This window comes from Balaenoptera physalus, assembly GCF_965194825.1.
Source record: "Balaenoptera physalus genome assembly, chromosome: 7".
NCBI lineage: Eukaryota > Metazoa > Chordata > Mammalia > Artiodactyla > Balaenopteridae > Balaenoptera > Balaenoptera physalus.
Window position 1 is genome coordinate 8197526 of NC_138886.1, and position 23397 is coordinate 8220922.

General features: G+C 42.1%; 1 protein-coding gene across 2 annotated transcripts in view; it reads right to left on the reverse strand.

The window, feature by feature from the left end:
• Nucleotides 1–20697, reverse strand: part of STXBP1 (syntaxin binding protein 1) — a 72083-nt gene extending 51386 nt beyond the window's left edge. Inside the window, exon 1 of one of the 2 annotated variants that reach the window (XM_082470210.1) lies at nucleotides 20481–20697. In XM_082470210.1, coding sequence (XP_082326336.1) covers nucleotides 20481–20517 — 37 coding nt within the window. In that variant the 5' untranslated portion in view covers nucleotides 20518–20697. The remainder of the gene's footprint in view (nucleotides 1–20480) is intronic. The other variant, XM_082470211.1, reaches the window with a different exon arrangement.
• Nucleotides 20698–23397: the final 2700 nt, after the last annotated feature.

The window sequence follows — 23397 nt, forward strand, 5'->3', positions numbered from 1 at the left end:
AAATGTGTAATCTCACACAGCATGACAAGGCCACAAGCTCAAGCCCCCTCTGGAAGCGTCAATGCAGCCATTCAATAGGTGTCCAAATGACATAAGACAAAAGCCTCGGGGAAGCTTCCAGAAGGCAGGAAGTACTCCCCACACCCACACAGCCCAACACACACAAAGGTCTAATTTCAGGAGGGCTGCTGCCTTTTCCCAAATCCAGGGAACTGGTTACAATAAGATGCCAGGAAAAGAAAACATCCTGTTGGGATTTGGGCTCAGGATCAAGCACAGGAAGAGGGTGGAGCCCCAAAGAGAAGAAACATTGAAAATCCAGAAGAAATGTGCAAATTTTCACCAAATATACAGACTGAGTGATCTTCTCAAGTCAGCCTTCCATACTCTAAAGAACAGATTTTGCTTTTTATGTTTTCAAATTGGCTTATTAGTTCTGCAATCCCATTATTTTTTGTTTTCCGTTGCCTTGGCTGGGCTAGCCCGCTTTCCACTTCGTTCTGTTATTTCACATTATGTCCCATTTGAACTCTTGGTTCATCATTTTTATGTTTGAGAGTGATTTAAATTGTTTTCCCTGTACCTGTCTTCTTCCAGAATAAATCCTTTACCTGAGCCTTTATGCCATGCTTCTGTCATTTTTCCATATCAAATGTTTACAAAGTTCCTGTGCAGAGGTTTTTTTTCCTGCTTTAATCACCCAGACCAGAGGCAATTCTCTCTGGCCGTCTATTTGTATCAAAATGCATAGGTGGGCTATTGCCCCCTCCTCATTTACCTAGGCATTATTTGAACATTGCCCTCAGAATATGAGTTGGTTCTGTGTTGGGACAGTGGCCTTTGCCCAGACTTCCACTAGGGGATGGGTACGGGAGAGCTGACTGGTGAAATCTGTCTCTCCAAACTGTATAATTTAGCAAAAAGTTCTGGGCCAAAGACCAGTCCACTGAGGGTGTATACTGGAATCTAGGAGGGGTACCCAGCATCAGAAACAACGACCTTGGGCTTCACTTGATTTCCTGCTTCAGAGTGAACTAATGAGCTAATTCAGCATGAAATTCCTGGATTTGGGATGTCCCAAATATTTTTTAACCTGCCTCTGTCTAATCAGGCTTTTGTTTGCTGCCAAGACAATGAGCCCTAGGGCTCTAGCAGACTGTTTCCATTCTCCTTTCAGCAAGCAAGCAAGAAAAAAGTGGCCCAAAAAGCCTGTTGTTTTGCTATAAGGAACTAGGCAAACTAGGGTGTGGTGGTCCCCAGCCTTTGGCTGGTGGCCACTCCCCGCATCACCACCCCCCCCCCGCCCCCCGCCACCGTCTTCTTGGAATGCAGTTCTTACAAAAGATAAAGTCTTAGTTTTAAATGCTGAGTCTTATTTTCTACAATTGATGTGTGGTAACTGACTCAGCAGGCCTGGGAAAGTTGAATCCATCTGAAGTGGAATCCTAAGCCAGCAGCAGGGAACACTGAAAACCCATTAAGTGTACATGGTAGAATCCTCAACAGTTTCAGGAGCTGGCAGTGCCAGGTACCTCTGGAACTTAAAAGAGTGGGAGAAGGTATAAGGCATGTTGGTAGAAAGGAATTTAAGAAGCAGGTACATCTAGATCCCTTGTCCCACTTCCCGTCACTGGGTGAATATCCTTCTCCCAACACAGAAGAACACTAAAAGTCTCCTCCTCAGAGAGTAGTGTGTACAGGACCCCTGGACTGGGCACAGGAGTCCAGTCCGGGACTGTGAATCTCACCTTGAAAACAGAGGGACAAATGGCTATACGTATGGATTGTTGAGAACTACCCTCTATCCCTTGGCCCTTTTCTTCCACTCAGACCCCAGAATTCTGGCAGCCAGACCTTCACCTCCAAGGAGGAAGAGACTTCTCTGGGGAATGGAGCCCAAGAAGAAAAACCCAAAGATACTGACCTTGGGGATTCCCCAACAAACAGCCCACCCAGACCAGGCCCATCCACAAGGTTGGAGCTCCCAATCCGTGTCTACGTCTCTCATTTTTAGTCACAGCAGCTAGCCAGGGTTTGCTATACATCTGAGAAACTTCCTATATGGAAAATAGAGACCAAAACAAATGAAACAACAACAAAAAAGCATGGAGGAAACAGACTATACAGAGTTTTGTTTTGCTTTTTTAAACATAGAGACATAAAAGAAGATACCACATCCATGAAACAAGAATAGAGAGCTATAAAAAAGAAAATTTCAGAGAGCTATTATAAAATTTTAAAGAACATGACAGCAGAAATTTTAAATTAAATGGGAGGGTAAGGCAAGAAATAACAAGTGTTGGCAAGGATGTGGAGAAAAGGAAACCCTAATACAAATTTGATGGGAGTGTAAATCAGTGCAGGCACTATAGAAAGCAGTATGGAGAATCCTCAAAATATTTTTAATATTAGATGTTAATTTAATATTTAATTAGTTTATAAATTAATATTTAATATTAAGAAAACAACTACTATATGATCCAGCTATTCCACTTCTGGTTATTTTTTTTTGAATATTTCAAAAGTATTTATTCTTGAGAGTCTACTGCTAAGTAACATTGAATTCTCTTCTATGGAGTATTTTGATATATTTATATTTTTCAGTTAAATATAAACCTTAATTTTTTTTTCAAGTTCTTTGACACTTTATAAGAATTGCCTCTCCTCCAATTCCTTTTTTTTTTTTTTGACATTTGAAAAGCTCTATAATAGTGAAATGCTGGTTTTTAAAATTTGCATAAGTCATATCCATTCATGGCTCATGTTTTCCTTAATATACATTCTATGTTAGCATAAAACCAATGCAATAAAAACTCATTAATCCAAGCCCCATTCATTTTAAAGTCAATCCCCACTAATGACCTCTTATTTCTGCTTCTATTTCTTTCCTCTCACCTAGAATTCCTTTTTTTTTAAATTTTTTAATTTAATTTAATTTATTTATACAGCAGGTTCTTATTAGTTATCCATTTTATACATATTAGTGTATACATGTCAATCCCAGTCTCCCAATTCATCACACCAGCACCGCCCCCCCGCCACTTTCCCCCCTTGGTGCCCATATGTTTGTACTATACGATCCATATTCTTCTGGGTATTTAACCAAAGAATACAAAAACGCTAATTCGAAAAGATATATGCACCCCCAAGTTCAATAACAGCATTATTTACAATAGCCAAAATATGGAAACAACCTAAGTGTCCACTCTATTAACAGATGAATGGATAAAGAAGATGTGGTTAATCAACTACCCTCCAATAAAAACTAATTAAAAAAAATAAAATTAAGAATCCGCCTGCCAATGCAGGGGACACAGGTTCGATCCCTGGTCTGGGAAGATCCCACATGCCGCGGAGCAGCTAAGCCCGTGTGCCACAACTACTGAGGCCCATGTGCCACAGCTACTGAGCCCGCGCGCTACAACTACTGAAGCCCACGCACCCTAGGGCCCACACGCCACAACTACTGAGACCATGTGCTGCAACTACTGAAGCCCGCACGCCTAGAGCCTGTGCTCCACAACAAGAGAAGCCACTGCAATGAGAAGCCCACACACCACAACAAAGAGTAGCCCCGACTGGCTGCAACTAGAGAAAGCCTGCGCGCAGCAATGAAGACCCAACGCAGCCAAAAAATAAATAAATAAATAAAATAAAATTCAAAAACAAAAACAAACAAACAAAAAAAGATGTGGTATATATATACAATGGAATACTATTCAACCATAACAAAAGATGAAATCTTGCCATTTGTGACAACATGGATGGACCTTGAGGTTATTATGCTAAGTGAACTAAGTTAGATGGAAAAAAAAAATACTGTATGATTTCACTCATAGGAGGAATATAAAAAACAAACAAAATAAATGAACAAACCAAACCAAACAAAAACAAACATGTAGATACAGAGAACAGAGTAGTGGCGAAGGGGCGAAGGGGTGGGAGGGAGGAGGGCAAAATGGGCAAAGGGCATCAACTGTAGGGTAACAGATGGAAACTAAATTTTTTTTTTTTTTTTTTAATTTTTGGCTGCATTGGGTCTTTACTACTACACGAGGGCTTTCTCTAGTTGTGGCGATCGGGAGCTACTCTTTGTTGCAGTGCGCGGGCTTCTCATTACGATGGCTTCTCTTGTTGTGGAGCACAGGCTCTAGGCGCGCAGGCTTCAACAGTTGTGGCACGTGGGCTCTAGAGCGCAGGCTTAGTAGCTGTGGCGCACAGGCTTAGTTGCTCCATGCCATGTGGGATCTTCCCGGACCAGGAATGGAACCCATGTCCCCCGCATTGGCAGGCGGATTCTTAACCCCTGCATCACCAGGGAAGTCCCGAAACTAAATTTTTGGTGGTGAGCACGCTGTGGGGTACACAGAGGTAGAAACATAGTGTTGTACACATGAAACTTATATAATGCTATAAACCAATGTTACCTCAATAAAAATAAATTTAAAAAAATTCAAGGGTGAAAAAGAGGGAGGCAACGGGACAGACTTCTGAGTTGACAGGTCATTTGTTCACCAATGGAGCAGGAGAAAGATTTATCATTTTTGGAAATGTTGGTTGATAAAAAAACAAAAAGTGTATAAAATTAAATTAAATAGAAGGGTTGGAAGATAAAGCTGAGGAAATCTCCTGGAAAACACAGCAAAGAGCCAAAGAGAGAAATAACTGAAGAGAAAAGATAAGAAAGTCAGAGGACCAGTCCAAGAGGCTCAACATCTGAATAGCAGGAATTCCACCAAGAGAAAACTGAGAAGAAATCATTGTGAAATTATTTAAGAAATGTTCCCAGAAGTAAACAGCATAAGTTGCTAAACTGAAGGGGCCCAGTGAATATCCAGCAAACTGTGGTCCATGGGCCAAATTCAGCCTGCCGCCTGTTTCTGTACAGACCTTTACACTTTTAAAGGGGTGGGAAAAAAGAAGAAGTGGCAGAGATCATATATGAACCACAAAAACTATAGTATTTAAACACGTGGCCCTTTATAGAAAAAGTTTCCTGAACCTCGTCTTGCACAATGGATAAGAACAGACAAATACCAAGGCAAATTACCATGAAAGTACAGAACACTGGGGACAGAGTGAAAGTTTCAGAGGGGACAACATGAGATATGTACAAAAGATCAGGAATTCAATGGCTTCAAAAACTTCTCAAAGGCAACACTGGAAATTAAGATGACAGTGCAGCCGTGTCTTCAAAATTCTAAACGCAATTTCCAATGTAGAATTCTACACTCCTCCAAACCGTCAACGAAATATGAGGGTAAAATAGATATTTTCAGACATGCAAGGTCTCAATAAAATTACTTCCCTTTTCTCAGAAGCTCCTGGGAGATGAGCTCCACCAAAACAGAAGAGAGTAAACCAAGAAAGGAAGACACAAAATACAAGAGACAGGACAATTCAAAACAAGAGAGGTGAGAAAAATCCCAGGAGGATGGTGAATGGAAGTCCAGTGTACTGGGGATGCACTAGAGGAAGACTGCCAGTCTCTGCAGGAACGTGGCTTTACTTTTACCACATGGGTACCACGTCCAGGGCTCTTTATTCTGTTGCGTAGAACCAGGTTTCCCTGTGGCCTCATTTCATGTAGTGCAGATCTGCTGGTGATGAATTCTTTCAACTTTTTTGAAAGTGTTTATCTCGCTTTGTTGCTGAGGAATATATTCTCTGGGTATAAAATTCTATGTTAATATTTTGCATCTTTCAGTCCTTTAAAGACAGTGCTCTGCTACCTTCGAGCTTACATTGTTTCTGACAAGAAATCTGCTGCCATCTTTATCTCTGTACATAACGTGTCTTTGCTCTCTGGCTAATTAAGCATTTTGCTTTTTATCACTGCTTTTAAGCAATTTTGGTTATGATGTGCTTTGGTATAGATTTCTTCATGTTGCTTATGCTTGGGATTCATTGGAATTCTTCGATCTAAGAGTTTATAGTTTTCATCAAATTTGGAAAATGTTCAGCTAATATTTTTTCAAATATTGTTTCTGACCCCCCTCATTCTTTTCACCTTTATATATATTAGGCTCCTTGACGTTGTCTCACATCTTGCTGATACTCTCTTGTTTTTATTCCCCCAATCTTTTTTCTATGTTTCACTTTGAATAGTTTCTATTGCTTTGACTTCAAGTTCACTAATTTTTTCTTCTACAATGTCTAACTTGTAACCCTAACCTTTAATAAAAAGCATTTGTGTAGAGAGATAAAAACAAAGATGGCAAGAGGTTAACCATTGTGAAATCTAGGCAGAAGATAGGTGGGTAATCATTACACTATTCTTTCAACTTCCCAGTATGTTGGAAATTTTTCTTAATAAGGGATTGGGGGGCAGAGGAAGAATGAGTATTACCTCTCTATGAGAAATCGACCAGATCTTTCAGTCTCAGTGAAAGCTCGAAAAAGCTTATTACTCTAACTAGAGTTTCAAATTCCTTAAACGGTAAGTAGGAGAAAGAGATAGAGACGCCCCATGATGCAATCAAAACAGTAAAGTTCAAGGTGACCCCTTTCCCCAAGATTATGTGAGGGAAAGCAAACCAGAAAACTCTTGGTGGCCACACGATTGCCTCATCTTAAAATCCTGAAGTACTTTTATCCAAAAGATGATGAGATCTGTCGACTGAGTAATTTTAAGGGGTTCACCTCACAGTAGTCTATTGTTAAAAGCCTACAGTGTGAAATTCACACAGAGCAGAGGGCGACTCTTGTTCAGAGCCAATGTTCTATTCTTCAAATCCCTAGCAACTAGTACCAACAATATTGATGTGTCCAGAGACCAGGGAAAGGCCTCTTTGCTTCAACTCCTGGCTACACCAACGCTCAGAAGATGGGTGAAGAAAAACTATGAGAGAAGAAGGTCAGCAAGCCCTCTTCACCCCGTCACTGCCAGAGTAGGGGCTCTGAAGATCATCTAAGCGTAAAGGTTCTTTCTTTCCCCCTCAGCTGCCAAACAGAAGCAGCTTTGTTCCTACTGCCATTAAGGGAAGTTCATGAGGATCATCTGAGACTGGATTAGAATTAGCTGGGAAGTCCTGAGCTCCCTCTAAACACAGTATAAGCAGCCTTCCCGCCCTTACCATTGTAACACTCCTAGCAGCTTATCCTTGTCATTGTGAATCTACGCTGGCACAGAACATAAAAATAATACTGCTTGTCCCCAACAGCCATGGAGAAGGAAGATCTGCCAATGCCATTCATCCAGCAGACTAGTACAACCTGACTTCCTGCTCCGGATGAGGCTGGACTAGATGCTCCTATAATTCTTCCCAGACTGAAGATTCTATGATTTGATGGCATCTTTTTTTTTCTTTTAATTGGAGTATAGTTGCTTTACAATGTTGTGTTAGTTTCTGATGTACAGCAAAGTGAATCAGCCACATGTATACATATATCCCCTCTTCCTTGGATTTCCTTCCCATTTAGGTCACCACAGAGCATTGAGTAGAGTTCCCTGTGCTATACAGTCTGTTCTCACTAGTTATCTACTTTACAGATACATCCATAGTAGTGTATATCCGTCAGTCCCAATCTCCCAATCCATCACACCACAACCCTACCCCCACCGATTTGATGGCCTCTTGACACAGCATAACACCCAAAATCCTCAGAGCCTTGCATTACGAGTGGCTATAATCATTTCTTCTTTCCTCCTCAAAACAATCCTGAACAGCAAGGTTCAGACAGGCAAGGACTGACTTTAAGACACAGGGGAAACACCACAGCAAGAGTAAGTCCTGAAAAGTTTCCAACTGTCAAGGCCCCCAGCCTGGAGACTGGAGACTCATCACTGAATGAAGGCTCAGGCCTGCTTTGGGATGATTTGAAGGTGGACCCTGGGAGCCACAAAATCGTAGACACTGCTCTGCTAGCCTCCCTTCCCTCCTGACTCTCAAACCTGCTGGCTTTTCTTCCTGTACCTGGCTGTAAATGTTTGTGTCCCTTGGGGGTGAGCCCAGGCCCTCTTCTCACCCTGCACCCTCTCCTCTGTGATCTGACCCACTCTTTTTTTTTAAAAATTATTTATTTATTTAATTTTATTTTTTAAATTTTTGGCTGCGTTGGGTCTTCATTGCTGCATGCGGGCTTTCTCTAGTTGTGGCAAGTGGGGGCTACTCTTTGTTGCGGTGCACGGGCTTCTCGTTGCAGTGGCTTCCCTTGTTGCAGAGCACGGGCTCTAGGCACGTGGGCTTCAGTAGTTGTGGCACGAGGGCTCAGTAGTTGTGGCTCATGGGCTTAGTTGCTCCGCGGCATGTGGGATCTTCCCGGACCAGGGCTCGAACCCTTGTTCCCTGCATTGGCAGGCGGATTCTTAACCACTGCGCCACCAGGGAAGCCCCCAACCCACTCTTAACTCTTTCCAACACCTGATGACGCCCAACCCTAATCTCCAGCCCAGACCTCCTGCACATCTGCCCTTAGACAGTCCATAGGCACCAGAAGCACAACGCCTGCAAAAGGAAACGTTCCCCAGCAAACCTGCTTCTGCTCCTTCTTTCACGTCTCAGTGAATGGTACGGACTTCCAATAGGTTGCCAAAGCGGGAAAACTGGGAATCTTCCCCCACTCCTTCTCCTCACCCTCTGCATCCAATCAATCACCATAACCTGACACTTCTACCTCTGAAGACTCCTTCAAGTCACTTTACTTCTTGCCACCTGCCGCTACTTCTCCATCCCCCCCGCCACCACCTCCAGCCTGGACCACCACCATAGCTCCTAATTGAACCCTCCATCCAGCCTCCACACAGCAACCAGAGGTCTTTCTAAGCCATGTCCCTCCCTGACGTAAAGCCTTCAGTGGTGTCCCAGTGCTCCTGGAATAGGGATAAAGTTCCTTTACAAGCACAGGAAAGCCCCGAGCACCTCTCCAACTTCTCTGTGCATACTCCCTTGGCCCCCAGCTCCAGCCAGGCTCCAGCCTTCTCATTTTCTTGCCAAGCCTGGATATTTCTCTATGTGACTTACTGTCCCCCATGCCCCATCACCACCACCCTCCTCTTGGCCAGCTCCTCCACATCCTCCGGGTCTCCCTCAGCCTCCCTCAGTACCCAGGCCTTGTTGGGGGCTCCACCACGTGCTCCAACATCACCACACCATAGTGCCCCTCTCAGGGCACTTACCCCAATGTATTACCACTGCCTGTCTGAATTCCACTAGGACCAGGTCTCCTTATACACCATTACATCTGCAGCTCCCACACAGCTTCTGGCACATAGGAATGACTGCATAAACGTTGGCTAAATGAATAAAAACCCTTGGTCCCAGAACCCACCAAAGCATGCTGAAATGGAAACAAGCCATAATGTATGGTCCTGGGTTTCTCTGGCATCTCAGAAGTCCTCCAAACAAGGAGTGACTGCTGGAGACTCTGACTCAAACCCGTCTCTTCACAGCTAGGCTCCAATGATTTTTTTAAAACTTGTTTGTTTTTCTCTACTTTTCTCCACATCTCTCTACATTTTTTAGCTCCCAAGAATAAAATAGGCTTTCCTAGTGCAATAATTACTTAATATCTCATTTACTTCCTACAAGGTCAGTTGTTAGGCCAAATCATTAGTAGACATTTAAAGTGAAATACCATCAGCATATAAGAAACAGAAAGAAAGGAATATTAGAAATCTTCCCTGTGAGAGCTTGCAACTTGAGCCATTAGTAGTTATTCTTACCTTGGAGCCCCAAAGACATATATTAAGATCAGATCAGTCTTTATCAGAAGCAAATTGCTTTGTTTTAACCAACGCAAACTTTCCCAAAGAGCACTGAGCGGGCAACAGCTGGCTGTTATCTGGTGATTACTAGATCCTGTGTCTATCAAAACTATGAGCGATTTGTTTCCTTGACTCTGCTAAGGACTTACTCATAACCTTGAGCAGACAAACTTATCTCGGTAATTATATCTGTAAAATAATAATAACTCCTTATAATGACTCATTGTTTCTGAGCAATTTTTTGGATTATTATTTAATGCAAGCCTTCAAAGAATTCTGTGATGCTGGGATTAGAATTTCCAATTGAAAAAGATGTTAAATAACATGTCCAGGTCACCCAGCCCCTAGGGGTTGGAACTGGGACTGTCAGCTGGATGTTCTGACTTCTAGTCTAGAACGCTTTCCACTCCACAACACTGCTTCGCGCTGACTTTTTTTTTTTTTAATTTTAATTTTTAAAAAAGCCTGGGGACAAAAAGCAAGGAAAACTCATACTTGCTGCAATTCAAATGAAGTCTTGGCAAGATATCTTGCCCTAACTTCAGTGCTAGCAACAGCCCTTCACAGGAGAAACTGATTGAAGCAATCAAATCAGAGGATCGCCTTGGGGATTCTCCAAGCACTTCTCACAGAGGCGAGCCACAGGACTGGGGTTCACGATTTATGGCTGTTGAGTTGCCAGTGATAACTTCACAATTTGGCCTGACTACTCCACTAAAGAAAAGATTCTGCATTAGCAGCCAAACCCCTGTTTGTCTAAGAGGTGCTATGTGCCAAAAACACCAGAGGGAAAATCTTTTAGTGCACATTCAAAAAGCCCTTTTTGGATCCTGTGGCAGATATGCTCTCTTATATTTGATGGGTGACACACGGATGGTCCCTGAGTCGCAAACTGCTTCGCATTGAAATTTTACCCCAAATTAAACTACTTATCACCCTATCATAGAGTGACATTTAGTCCAAAACAAAGAAGACTGTGTTTAGAAATAAACGGCAAGAATACTGCATATTAAAAAACTACAGGGGGGCAGTGGGGAGGGGAGGGTGGGGAGCCTCTGGGAGTCAACCAAAGCTGTACTCAAATGACAACTCATATCCTTAGATGCTTTTATTAGAAAAAAGTTAACCAAGCATTTGATTCAAGAAATTAGAATAAGAACACACACACACACACACACACCCCACAGAAGGAAGAAACTGAGTTTTTTAAAAGACAATTAAAATAGAGAAATCACTACCAAATACTTCCATGAAAATAATAATACTAACAGGGTAGAATGAGAAAAGAGATCACAACTACCGATGCAGAAGATATTTTTTAAATTATACAAATCTAATTTAAAGTTAATAAATTTGAAAATTTTAGGTTGAAAGGCCTATTTTATAAGAAAATATAAATTGTCAAAATTGATTCAAGAAGCTGAAGAAAGCCTGAATAAATAAATTTAAAAGACTGTCAAATATTTATCCTCTTCCCCCCCAAAAGCAACAAATTCAAATAGCTTTATGGATAAATCATTCCTAACATTCAGGGAAAGGAATGTCCATGTTATTTTATCTATTCTGGAACATGCAAAAGATAAGAAACTTCCCAATTCATTTAAGGAGAGAGAAATTCTGATGCAGAAGATCTGAAAAAGACGGGAGAGAGAGAGGAATTATATATATATACACACACACACACACACATATATATATATAAAATACATAGTATTCAACTGTTCATTCCAAATATTTCTTGAGTGCCCACTATGTACCAGCATTGTTCTAGGTGCTGGGGATACAGAAGTGAACAAAACAAAGGCTATGCTCTCACGGAGTTTACATTTGGCTGGTGGAGGCCGAGATAAAAAAAAAAACAAAGAAAACAGTAAGTATGAAATGTCAGATTTGACAATTCAGCATGGCGAGGGGGATGAGAAAGTAGAGGGAATTTCAATTTTATATAAAGTAGTCAGAGGAGACCTCACTGGTGAGGTGGCATTTGACCAGAGACCTAAAGGAATTAAGGGAACAAGCATGCAGATATCTGAAGGAAGAACATTTCAGACATAGGTAACAACAAATGCAAAGCCCTGAGGTGGGAACATACTTGGAATGATCAAAGAACAGCAAGAAGACTCCAATGCTAATGAATATAGACGCAAAAATAATAAGTAGAATTTGATAACACCGAAAAAGAACACTGCATGTCTACCAAGTAAGTTTATCTCAGAAATGCAATGAATGATTGCTCAATATTATAATTAATTAATTATATTACATTACTAGATTAAATAAGAAAAACTGTACGATCATTTCAAAAGAAACTAAACCAGTAGCTAAGCCTGGTTTTAAAAACAAAACAAAAACTCTTAGTAAGCTGGAACTAAAAGGAAGTAATTTGGATGTCAACTTCCTTAGGGAAGCTTTCTCTAACCTCCCCAGGCTTACACCAGACTAGAGCCCTGTATCATTCCTTTGTAATTCTTATCACAATTATAACTAACAAATTATTTGTATTAACTGTAAGACTACCATATTAGAATCCTTTTAAAAAGTGAGGCGTTTTGGGGGCTTCCCTGGTGGCGCGGTGGTTGAGAATCTGCGTGCCAATGCAGGAGACACGGGTTCGAGCCCTGGTCTGGGAAGATCCCACATGCCGCGGAGCAACTGGGCCCGTGCGCCACAACTACTGAGCCTGCGCGTCTGGAGCCTGTGCTCCGCAACAAGAGAGGCCGCGATAGTGAGAGGCCTGCGCACCGCGATGAAGAGTGGCCCCCACTTGCCACAGCTAGAGAAAGCCCTGGCACAGAGACCAAGACGCAACACAGCCATAAATAAATTAATTAATTAATTTAAAAAAAAAAAAGTGAGGCATTTCAAAAATATGATACTTTTAATTAATAAACTAGGAATGAAGATACAATGTGACCATTCAACAACAATTTTTAAAATTTAAATGAATTGTCTAAAAGGACACAGGATGAGAGTTATAACAAGAATAAGTAGTTTTTATTAAAAGTACACAGAAAAGGACTTCCCTGGTGGCGCAGTGGTTAAGAATCTGCCTGCCAATGAAGGGGACACGGGTTCGAGCCCTGGTCCAGGTAGATCCCACATGCCACGGAGCAACTAAGCCCGTGCGCCACAACTACTGAGTCTGCGCTCTAGAGCCCGCATGCCACAACTACTGAAGCCCATGCACCTAGAGCCCGCGAGCCACAACTACTGAACCCACGTGCCTAGAGCCCGTGCTCCACGACAAAAGGAGCCACCACAATGAGAAGCACGTGCACCACAACGAAGAGTAGCCTCCACTCGCCGTAACTAGAGAAAGCCCGCGTGCAGCAACGAAGACCCAATGCAGCCAAAAATAAAAATATAAATAAATAAATATATTTTTTTAAAAAATAAATAAAAATGGGCAAAGGGTTTGTGTAGACATCTCTCCAAAGAATATATACAAATGGTCAATAAGCACATGAAAAAATGCTCAACATCACTAGCTGTTAAGGAAATGCAAATCAAAACCGCAATGGGATACCACTTCACACCCACTAGGATGGCTATAACCAAAAAGACAGATAATAACAAGTGCTGGTAAGGATATCATGAAATAGGAGCCCTCATACGCTGCTGGTGGGAATGTACAATAGTGCAGTCACTTTGGAAAACAGTTTGGCAGTTCCTCAAAAAGTTAATTACCATATGTCCCAGCAATTCTATTCCTAGGTATCTACCCAAGAGAACTGAAAACATGTTTCAAAAATAATAAGTATAACATAAATTCTTCCAATCCATGAACATAGTATATATCTCTGCATTTATTTAAGCTTTGCTATCTTTCATCAGTATTTTGTAACTTCCAGCACACAGATCTAGAACACATTCTTTTAGATTTACACCCAAGTATTTCATGGTTTTTGTTCTACTATAAATGATACTATTTTAGATTTCTAATTTCTAATTGTTCATTGCTAGTATATAGAAATACAATATATTTTTGTAAATTGACTTTGTGTCCTGCAACCTTGTTAAACTATCTGCAATTCTCCTTATCATACAGTTCCTCCCTTATTTGTGAAGTTAAGAATTTTTATTTTCACATTGCAAGACAGCAAAGAAACTAGAATATTAAAAGTAAATTTGTTAAAACGTCAATTCTCCCCAAACCAATCTATAGATTCAAGACAATTCCAAACAGAATCCCAGAAGAATTTTTAAAATAGAAATTGACAAGCTCATTCTACAATTTATATGGAAAAGCAAATGAACCAAAAGAAGCAAAACAATTTTGAAAATGAAAAACAAAGCTGGAGGACTCACAATATCCGGTTTTCAGTCTTACTTTAAAGCTACAGTAATTGAGTCAGAATAGGTGTTAGTGAAAGCATACATATAGGTCAAGAAATAGAACAGGGAGTCCAAAAACAGACCCATCCAAAGATGGTCAATTGATTCTCAACAAAGAACAAAGACAATTCAATGTGGAAAAAGGATAGTCTTTTCAACAAATGGTGCTGGAACAAATAGACACTCACAAACAAAAAAATTTACATATACACAAAAATGAACTTTGATCATAGCTCACAATATATAAAATTAACTCAAAATGGATCAAAGACTAAATATAAAGCCTAAAACTATAAAACATCTAGGTGAAAACAGAGGGAAAAAAAACAAACAAACATAGAAAATCTTTGTGAACTTGGGTTAGGCAGAGATTTCTTAGATAGGATACCAAAAGTACAATCCATAAAAGAAAAAATTGATAAATTGGACTTCATAAAAATTAAGAACTTCTGCTCTTTGAAAAATACTGTTAATAGAATGAAAAGACAAGTCACAAACTGTGAGAAAATATTTGTAATTCACGTATCTGATGAAAGAAACGTACCCAGAATACATAAAGACCTCTCAAAACTAAAATAATAAGAAAACAGACAATCCAATAAAAAATATGCAAAAGATTTGGACATTTCACCAAAGAAGATACACAGATGGCAAATAAACACATGAAAAAATGCTTAACACTATTAGTCATTAGGAAAATGCAAATTAAAATCATAAGATACCACTACCTCTGAGAATGGCTAAAATTTTTTAAACTGACAATACCAAGGACTAACAAGGATGCTGGTGAAAAATGTAAAACGGTATAGCCACTCTGGAAAACAATCTGACAGTTTCTTATAAAGTTAAACACACACTTATCACACAACCCATTAATCCCACTCCTAGGTATTTACATATCCAAGTGATATGTTCACACAAAACCTGTGATTGCTTCTAGAAGCATTATAGAAGCATTTGCAATTGCCCAGAAAGTGAATAACTCAAATGCCCAAATGCCCTTTAGCTGGGGAATGGAGAAACTGTAGTACATTCCTATAACAGAAGAGTAGTTGGCAATGAGAAGGGACAAACTACAGATATATGCAACGTGGATGATTGTCAAATGCATTATGCTAATTTAAAGAAGGCACATTCAAAACGCTACATACTGTATGATTCCATTGATACGACATTCTGGAAAAGGCAAACATATAGGGACAGAAAACAGTTCAGTGGTTGCCAGGGCCTGGGGGTGGGAGGGCAGGATGACCATAAAGGGGCTGCACAAGGGAATTTGGGGGATGATGACCTGTTCTGTATTTTGATTATGGTAGTGACTATATGACTGTATGTAATGGCTGAAATTTGAAGAACTGTTCACTAAAAAGGGTAAATTTTACTTATGCAAATTACACCTTATTTTAGAAATGAAAAAATGCAACATGCATTTAATATATTTCAAAATATAACACTTAAATTATCTGTATGCTAACCAAAGTTTCTTTAAAAAAAAAAAAAAAAGTGTGGGGCTTCCCTGGTGGCGCAGTGGTTGGGAATCTGCCTGCTAATGCAGGGGACACGGGTTCGAGCCCTGGTCTGGGAGGATCCCGCATGCCGCGGAGCAACTAGGCCCATGAGCCACAATTACTGAGCCTGCGCATCTGGAGCCTGTGCTCCGCAACAAGAGAGGCCGCGATAGTGAGAGGCCCGCGCACCGCGATGAAGAGTGGCCCCCGCTTGCCGCAACTAGAGAAAGCCCTCGCACAGAAACGAAGACCCAACACAGCCCAAAAAAAAAAAATAATAAATAAATAAATTAAAAAAAAAAAAAAGTGTAAGAATGAATGAAAACTGCTTCAATCTAGGTGTCCTCTCAACTTCTGACACATCCTATGACTCAGGGCCCCATCTGAAAAAGGTATGTAATATATTTAATATACAAATTGAAACTACATTCTTTTCCAAAAGAATGTGATTCTTATAAACTAACATGAGGAGAAATTGCTAACAGCTAGGAAACAAGAAAAACAGTACATTTTGTAATCCTTGCATCTTTGAAACACACTGACAAAACTTCAGGGAATGAGTAAATTTTGGATTACAACATGGATTTACATAATTGAAACATCATCCATTAACATAAACTAGATAAAAAAATGCCTCAAAAAAAATGAAATTCTCTAGATTGAGACTGACATATATACACTAATATGTATAAAATGGATAACTAATAAGAACCTGCTGTATAAAAAAATAAATGAAATACTAAAATTTTCTAAAAAATGAAAATTGATGACTAATAAGAACCTGCTGTATAAAAAAATAAATAAAATAAAAATAAAAAATTATTTTTAAAAAAATGAAATTCTCCTTTCTCTTACAATTTCTTTGCAAAGTCAACAGCAGAAAAAAAAAAGAAAAAAAAAACCAACTATATTTTATAGAAAGAAAATAAAGAAAAAAAAAAGTAAAGAAATGAGTAGAACTGGAAACAGAAGTTGGGTCAGGTTACAAATCATCCATACATTCTTCAGGTCTATTCTTCCATTTTCCAGCTCATTCGCACCTCGTTCAAGAAGTTTACCGAAGTTTACCAAAGACTCCACTTTCTCCCCCAAAACCCTGGCCCCCCAGGAGAGAAGTATTCTATCTCTTCTTAAAATCCTCTAACACTTGTACTGAACCTCTTTGTTGATCTTTTCATAAGGATAATATTGACTGAATTTACTGTGTGTCAAGAACTGTATCAGACGTTATACCTGCATTACCTCATTTAATACTCATAGAACCACATAAGGTAGGTGCTATTATTACCCATTTTATAGATGAAGAAATTGAAGCACAAAAGGGTTCCATTTTTTACCAAAGTCACACAGCTAATAGTGGTAGATCAGAATTTTATCCCAGGTAGTTCAAATCCAGAGCCCATTCTCTGAATCGCTACACATAAAGATTAAGTCATTCATCCAACATTTACAAAGACTAAGCACTAACTCTCACACTAAAGACAGACTTAACAGAAAAACAAATATCATATCTTAATGCATATATGTGGAATCTAGGAAAATGGTACAGATGAACCTGTTTGCAAGGCAGAAATAGAGACACAGATGTAGAGAACAAACATATGGACACTAAGCGGGGAAAGGCAGGGGTGGGATCAATTGGGAGATTGAGATTGACATATATATACTAATATGTATAAAATAGATAACTAATGAGAACCTGCTGTATAGCACAGGGAACTCTACTCAATGCTCTGTGGTGACCTAAATGGGAAGGAAATCCAAAAAAGAGGGGATATATATGCATATAACTGATTCACTTCGCTGTACAGCAGAAACTAACACAACATTGTTAAGCAACTATACCCCAACTTAAAAAAGAAGAAAAAGAAAAAAAAGGAGTATACAAATACCAAAAAAACCCCAAACCGGACAGACTTAAGAATAAGATGAGGTCCTACTCTCCCGTGAAAGAGCTTCTGGTCTAGTTGGAGACCAACACAAAGAAGTGCAATACACTGGTTATACCTTAAGTATGTCAGGGGAGTGACAGGGAGGGCATCTCAGGATTGTTTGTGTCTGTCACAACAGTGTGACACTGTCCCATATTTTAGTGTCCCTGTATTCCCCCATAATTCCTACCAGGCTCTGAACTAACCTTTGTTGAATGAACAGCTAACACCCATCTCCTCTACTTTTGTTGTATCTGTACCTACTGCCACTCTAAAACTCAACTTAGAAAGATGTGACAGGAAGCCAAAAACTACATTTACCTTCCTCTCAGTCATATCCTTAAGAACATTGATTCATTCCATGAATATTTATTGGCTACCACCTATGACCAGCCATTGTTTTTGGTATGGGATACAGGGATGAACATATCAGATAAAGACCATGCTCTCCCGGAAGCAACATTCAAGTGGATGAAACAATCAAACAAGTACCAAAAAACAAAAACAAACAGACAAAAAATCCACCAACCAAAAAAACAAAAAATGAAACAATATCACTTCAGATCATTTTAAGTGCTATGAAGAAAATAAAATTAGGGAATATGATAAACAGTGACTATGAGGTGTTAATTTAGACCGGGAAGACCAGGCTGTGAAGATGACATTTAAACTGGTGCGTGTTGGTTAAAAAACATCTTTGTTTTACTCCTATTTGTAGAGGAAAAAGGCAAAGCTAGAAACCCCATCCGAAATTAGGAGTCAGAATTAACAGAATTCTTTGTGTCACTGACAAAGAATTGCAAAAATATTTTTTCCAAAATTTATACGTAACTCAATTGTTATAGAAATAGAATGCTTTTCACACATTCACCAACTTTATGTAAAATTGGTCTGGTTTTATTTTTGTAAACAGTGGCTTTGCTTTATTTCAGAAAATAAATTTTGACCATATTGCACGTTAATTTCTTTTTGATACTTGCTTCTGAAAGTTGGGGGGAGCTACCTGCATGAACAAGGGTCACGGCAAAAGGATGCAAAAACGTGATTTCTATAACACCTGTTTTCGGGATTTTGTTTTAAAAGCACCTTATTCAAATATAACATTTAAAAGAATGTAACATAACAATCCACATTTCACAACCCTTTAAAAGGCATACTGGAAGGAAATGGTATATCTAGAACAATGAAGAAAGTTATTTTGTACTAATGCTGCAAGGAAATGGACAAGAGGCTTTTAAAAAATTAATTAACACTGATTTTGGCAAGTCATTTAACTGCTCTGAGCCTCCATTTCTTTCCCAAAGGTAAAATGAGGGTGTTGACATTAAGGATCCCTATGGGTCCTTTCAGCCCTAAAGCCTTTTTAAAGGCTTTGATTGGCCTTTAAAAATAGAAGGTACGTGATTCAGAACCTTTACTACATGGGGAAGGCAGGTGATAATCATCGTGGCACTTTTTTAAAAACTTGCTCATTTTGGGGTTCAGTTTTTACAACAATTTTCTTCTGGTGTAATAGGTCAGATAAGGTTGTACAATTGGGAATATTTTCTATATATCAACGAAAAGAATAAGGAAGAAGAAACAATTATGATGCCTCAAAAGGACCATTACAGTCAAAAACATTTGACAACCAGAGAGAGAGCGAGAGAGAGGAATTGCTCTAATATGACAGAATCATTGGAAAGGAAACTAATTTCCACCATTTTTATTCTATTTCCTTTCTTATCCTCTCCCACAAAGTCCACTTTTAATTTTCTCTCAATTCCAAAAGAGGTAGCGAAAGTTACAGCAATCCTCTCACATTTTCTGTTAAAGAAACAGCCGAAATATTGAAGAGGCACGATTTGTCTACACAGATGATCAAGCTTATTTAGCACTGGGGACGCCGTTTTCCAAATATTACCACCGTCACAGCTCACTCCGCCGCAGCCCACACGCTCCACCATCCATTTTTAAAAATCCATTTACGTTGAGCCTTTCATCCAAACCCACGAACAACCATTTCCTCCCTGCAACAGTGGTTGGAACTGCCCGAAACCAAGCATCGGCTGAGTCCTGCTAACAGGCACACTGCAGACTGCGGTGCTGGGTAGGGCCACTCCTCCCGCGCACACTAAAGCTTTCCTCGTCTCCCGGGTGATTTAAGACGGTTCAGGACCCTGATAAGACCCCGCCCTTGAAGCCAAGACCCAGGATCGGGAGGAGGACAGAGGCGGCCTCAGCCCAGCAGAGCCAAGCCTCTGGAAAACAGGCTTCTCTCCAGCTGCCAGGAGTGGCCCAGGCTGGGCGAGCGGCGCGTCGGAGCCAGGGCGCGCGGAGCCGCTCCCAGGTGGGTCTCTGCAGCCGGGGACCGCGGCTCCGGCTCCAGGGAGGGAGGAGGAAGGGGGAGGAGGACGCAGGCCGGGATCTCGCTCGTCACGACTCACGAAGGAGGGTGGGAAAGAGGGAGGGACTGGAGACGGGAAAAGGAGTGGAATCAAGGAGCTTAGGGAATAAAGAAGGCGAGGAAAAGGAGAGAGGAAATGAGGGGAAGGTACTGGGAGTGAAGAATGGGGGTGCAGGGGAGGGTAATGGGCTGCAGGGAGTAAAGGCGAGGTGAAGGGGGAGCGATGGGGTGCCAGGGGTGAAGGGGGAGGGATGGAGCGATGGGGGTGGAGGGAGATGGAGGTAAAGAGGGAAGAGCGGGATGGGGCGAAGAGGGGAGGGGTGGGATGAAGGGTAAGGGATGGAGCAAAGGTGGGGGGGGGGCGGAAGGGGAAGGAATGCGGGAAGAGAAGAGCAGGGGAAGAAGGGAAGAGGGCGCGGGCCGCAGGAGGCCGGGAGGGACTTCCCTCCGAGGAGGGCGGCGCCGGAATAACGGGACCCTCCCAGCCAGGAGCCCCGGGCCGAGCGGGGCGAGAGGCCAGCGCGGAGGCCGGGGCGCTGCGGGCAGGTACGGCGCCCGGCTTCTCCCGGGCAGCCGTAGCCGCCGCCTGCGGGGAGGACCCCGACTCCACTTACTCTCTCCGACCACCGCTTTGAGGCCAATGGGGGCCATCGCGCTGCGCGAGTCTCTGGGCTCCGAGCCTCCTCACGCGACGCCTGCGGACACCGCCGCCTCCCCGGGTCGCCGCGCTCCGCTAGCTGCAGCCAGCCGCCCTGCAGCCGCGCTCGGGATCGACTGACGCGCGGACTCGGCGCGGGAGCGCGGCGCGAGCCAGAGCGAGGCTGCCGACCCGCCAGCGCGCGCGGGGGGCGGGGCCGGCCAGGGGCGGGGTCTCGCGCCAGCCGTTAGCGTCACCCGCTCGCCTCCGCCAATCGCACTGCGGCCCGGAGGCTCGGCCCCGCCCGCCGAGATGCGGCTGGAAGCGAGGAGGTCCCTGGCTGGTGAGAGAACCACGCCCTTCCCCCCACCTCACGCGCCGCGCGCGGCCGGGACACCGCGCGCTCACGGGGCGCTGGGTCCAAGAATCTTCTCCGCAGCCTCCGCACCTGAATCCCTGGCCTCAGGCTACCGACGCATTCCATCTTCCTGAAACCCCGCTGTGGTCTGTCTTACCTATTTATGGGAGCCTTACATCCACCTCTCACCCCCCACCCCCCACCCCCGCCCACAAAAGGAACTCAGAAACTAGATCTCTTATTAGTTGTACCCACTCCCCAAAACAACGTAACGTAAGGTTTATCGACACCATCTTTATCTCTTTGGGTACCCATATCCATAAATCCACCATTCACTGAGCTCTTACATGCATCATCTCATTAAATCCTCGCAATAATTGGACATTGTTTTTAATCTCCATTTTCAGATAAAAAAAATAGGCTCAAAAACAGTACTAGACTTGCTCTCAGGTTGTGTTTCATTCATTAGCAAATATTTGTTGTTCTCTCACTACTATATGTAAGCCGCTGTTCTAGGCATTGGAGCTCCAGCCATGTACAAGGCAGACACCGATCCTAGTCTTTGGGCAACAAAAGTCTAGAAATATCTAGGTCCCAAATCGAATAGGAATATGCTGTGGGACGACTCTGATCAGTATCTCCTTCCTGGAGTCCACATTTACCAAAGTGGTCCCAGGTCAGTTTTTGCTCGATTTAGTTGACAGGGGAGATTGCTTTTGAAATATGGGACAGGGCTCCCCTCTGGCTTCAAAGAAAAATGAGTTGAGCCAATTTAAAGTCAAAAAGGACAAGAGAACTGGTAGTCATAATATCAATGAATACTCATTAAATTTTTGGAACAGCTCTGTGAGCTAGCTCCTTTTCTTTATATTATTAAGAAATATAATATTTTACAGATGAGGAAACAGACTCAGAGAAGATAAATGCCTTGCTAGTAAGTGACAAAGGAAAGATCTAATTTTAGAATCTTAATTCTGAACCATTATTTTATACTGAGCAACAATTAAAGAAGTTGAGGCCTAAAGGAGGACTTTCCTAAGGTCACACAGTGAACACTGGCTGAGCCAGGACGAGGGACCACATGTCCTAGTTCAGCCACCAGCCCCAGGGCATGAAGATTTGACCATCTTCTCATCCTCAGTTCAGTCCACCCTAACAGGACCTTCATATGGCTTCCCAGAAAGGGAAAGTGTTCACCTGTCATCTCTTCATGTCTAGGCTCTGCCTTTTACCCAAGGAAGGTACTGATAGCCTTGGGTTGCATTTGGAAAAGGAGAAGATAGTTTGTAAATGTGAGGGGAACTAGGATGCACTTGTGATGCCATATGCTCCCTCCTTGACCCTCTGGCACATGTCAACAGAGACTGCCCTCAAGGAGCCGGTATTCTAGCTGAGGAGACAGACAGGAATCAAGGAGTTACTGTTCTAATAAGTGCTGAAGCAGAAGGACAGAGAGTTCTGAGAGCAAATGACAGAGCACCTGACCCAGTGGACCAGGTAGGGTGCAGTCAGGGCAGGCTTCCTGAGATTAGTAAAAGGTAGTGAGAGGGGACGGGGAGAGTGTCCTAGGCAGATATACAGAAGGTGTCAGAAAGGAGTTTGACTTTTCCAGGAACAGAGAGGCACCAGTGTGACCAGAGGGAAGAGAGTCTGAGGGACAGAGTAGGAAAGAAAGCTGCTAGAGGTAGGCCTTGTTGCAAAACTCCAGGACTTTTGGGTGGCCTGGAACCTGCCTGGAGACCTCCTTAAAGGCCACAGAAAATAAAACATAGAAGCTCCTTATTTCCTGCAGATGGATAAAAAAAGAAATTCTTTCCTGTGCATGTGTACCTGAGATGTTTAATAGGGATGGCAAAAATCAGAACAGATGTTGTTTTAAATAGGATGGTTGAAAAAGCGAGTAGGGTGACAGACTGTGAACTCACTCAGGAACCCCTGACTCAGGAGTGTCGGATTGGAATCTCTCTGGATGTAGAATGCAAGACCTGTTCCAAGACCTCTTGACATCTCTGAGCCTTGATTTCTCCATCTGTGAAACAGGGACAATAAAACTTCCAGGCTTCTCTAGAAGGGTGCCTCTGAGGACCCAGGGTGATGACCTGCACGATAGGATAAAATCCTCCCTCAGTCATCACACAGCACTATCCTTTGCACTGTATTCTTTATGTGCAATACGTTTGATACCCGCCAGGCACCACGCAAAGGGCTCTCATGAATTTTCATCGAATTCTCACTACGGCCCCACGAGGTCGGAGCTATTATTTTTTTAAAATAAATTTATTTATTTATTAATTATTTATTTTTGGCTGCATTGGGTCTTTGTTTCTGCGCGCGGCTTTCTCTAGTTGGCGGCGAGCGGGGGCTACTCTACATTGCCGTTGCGCGGGTTTCTCATTGCGGTGGCTTCTCTTATTGCGGAGCTCAGGCTCTAGGCGCGCAGGCTTCAGTAGTTGTGGCGCAGGGGTTTAGTTGCTCCGCAGCATGTGGGATCTTCCCAGACCAGGGCTAGAACCGGTGTCCCCTGCAGTGGCAGGTG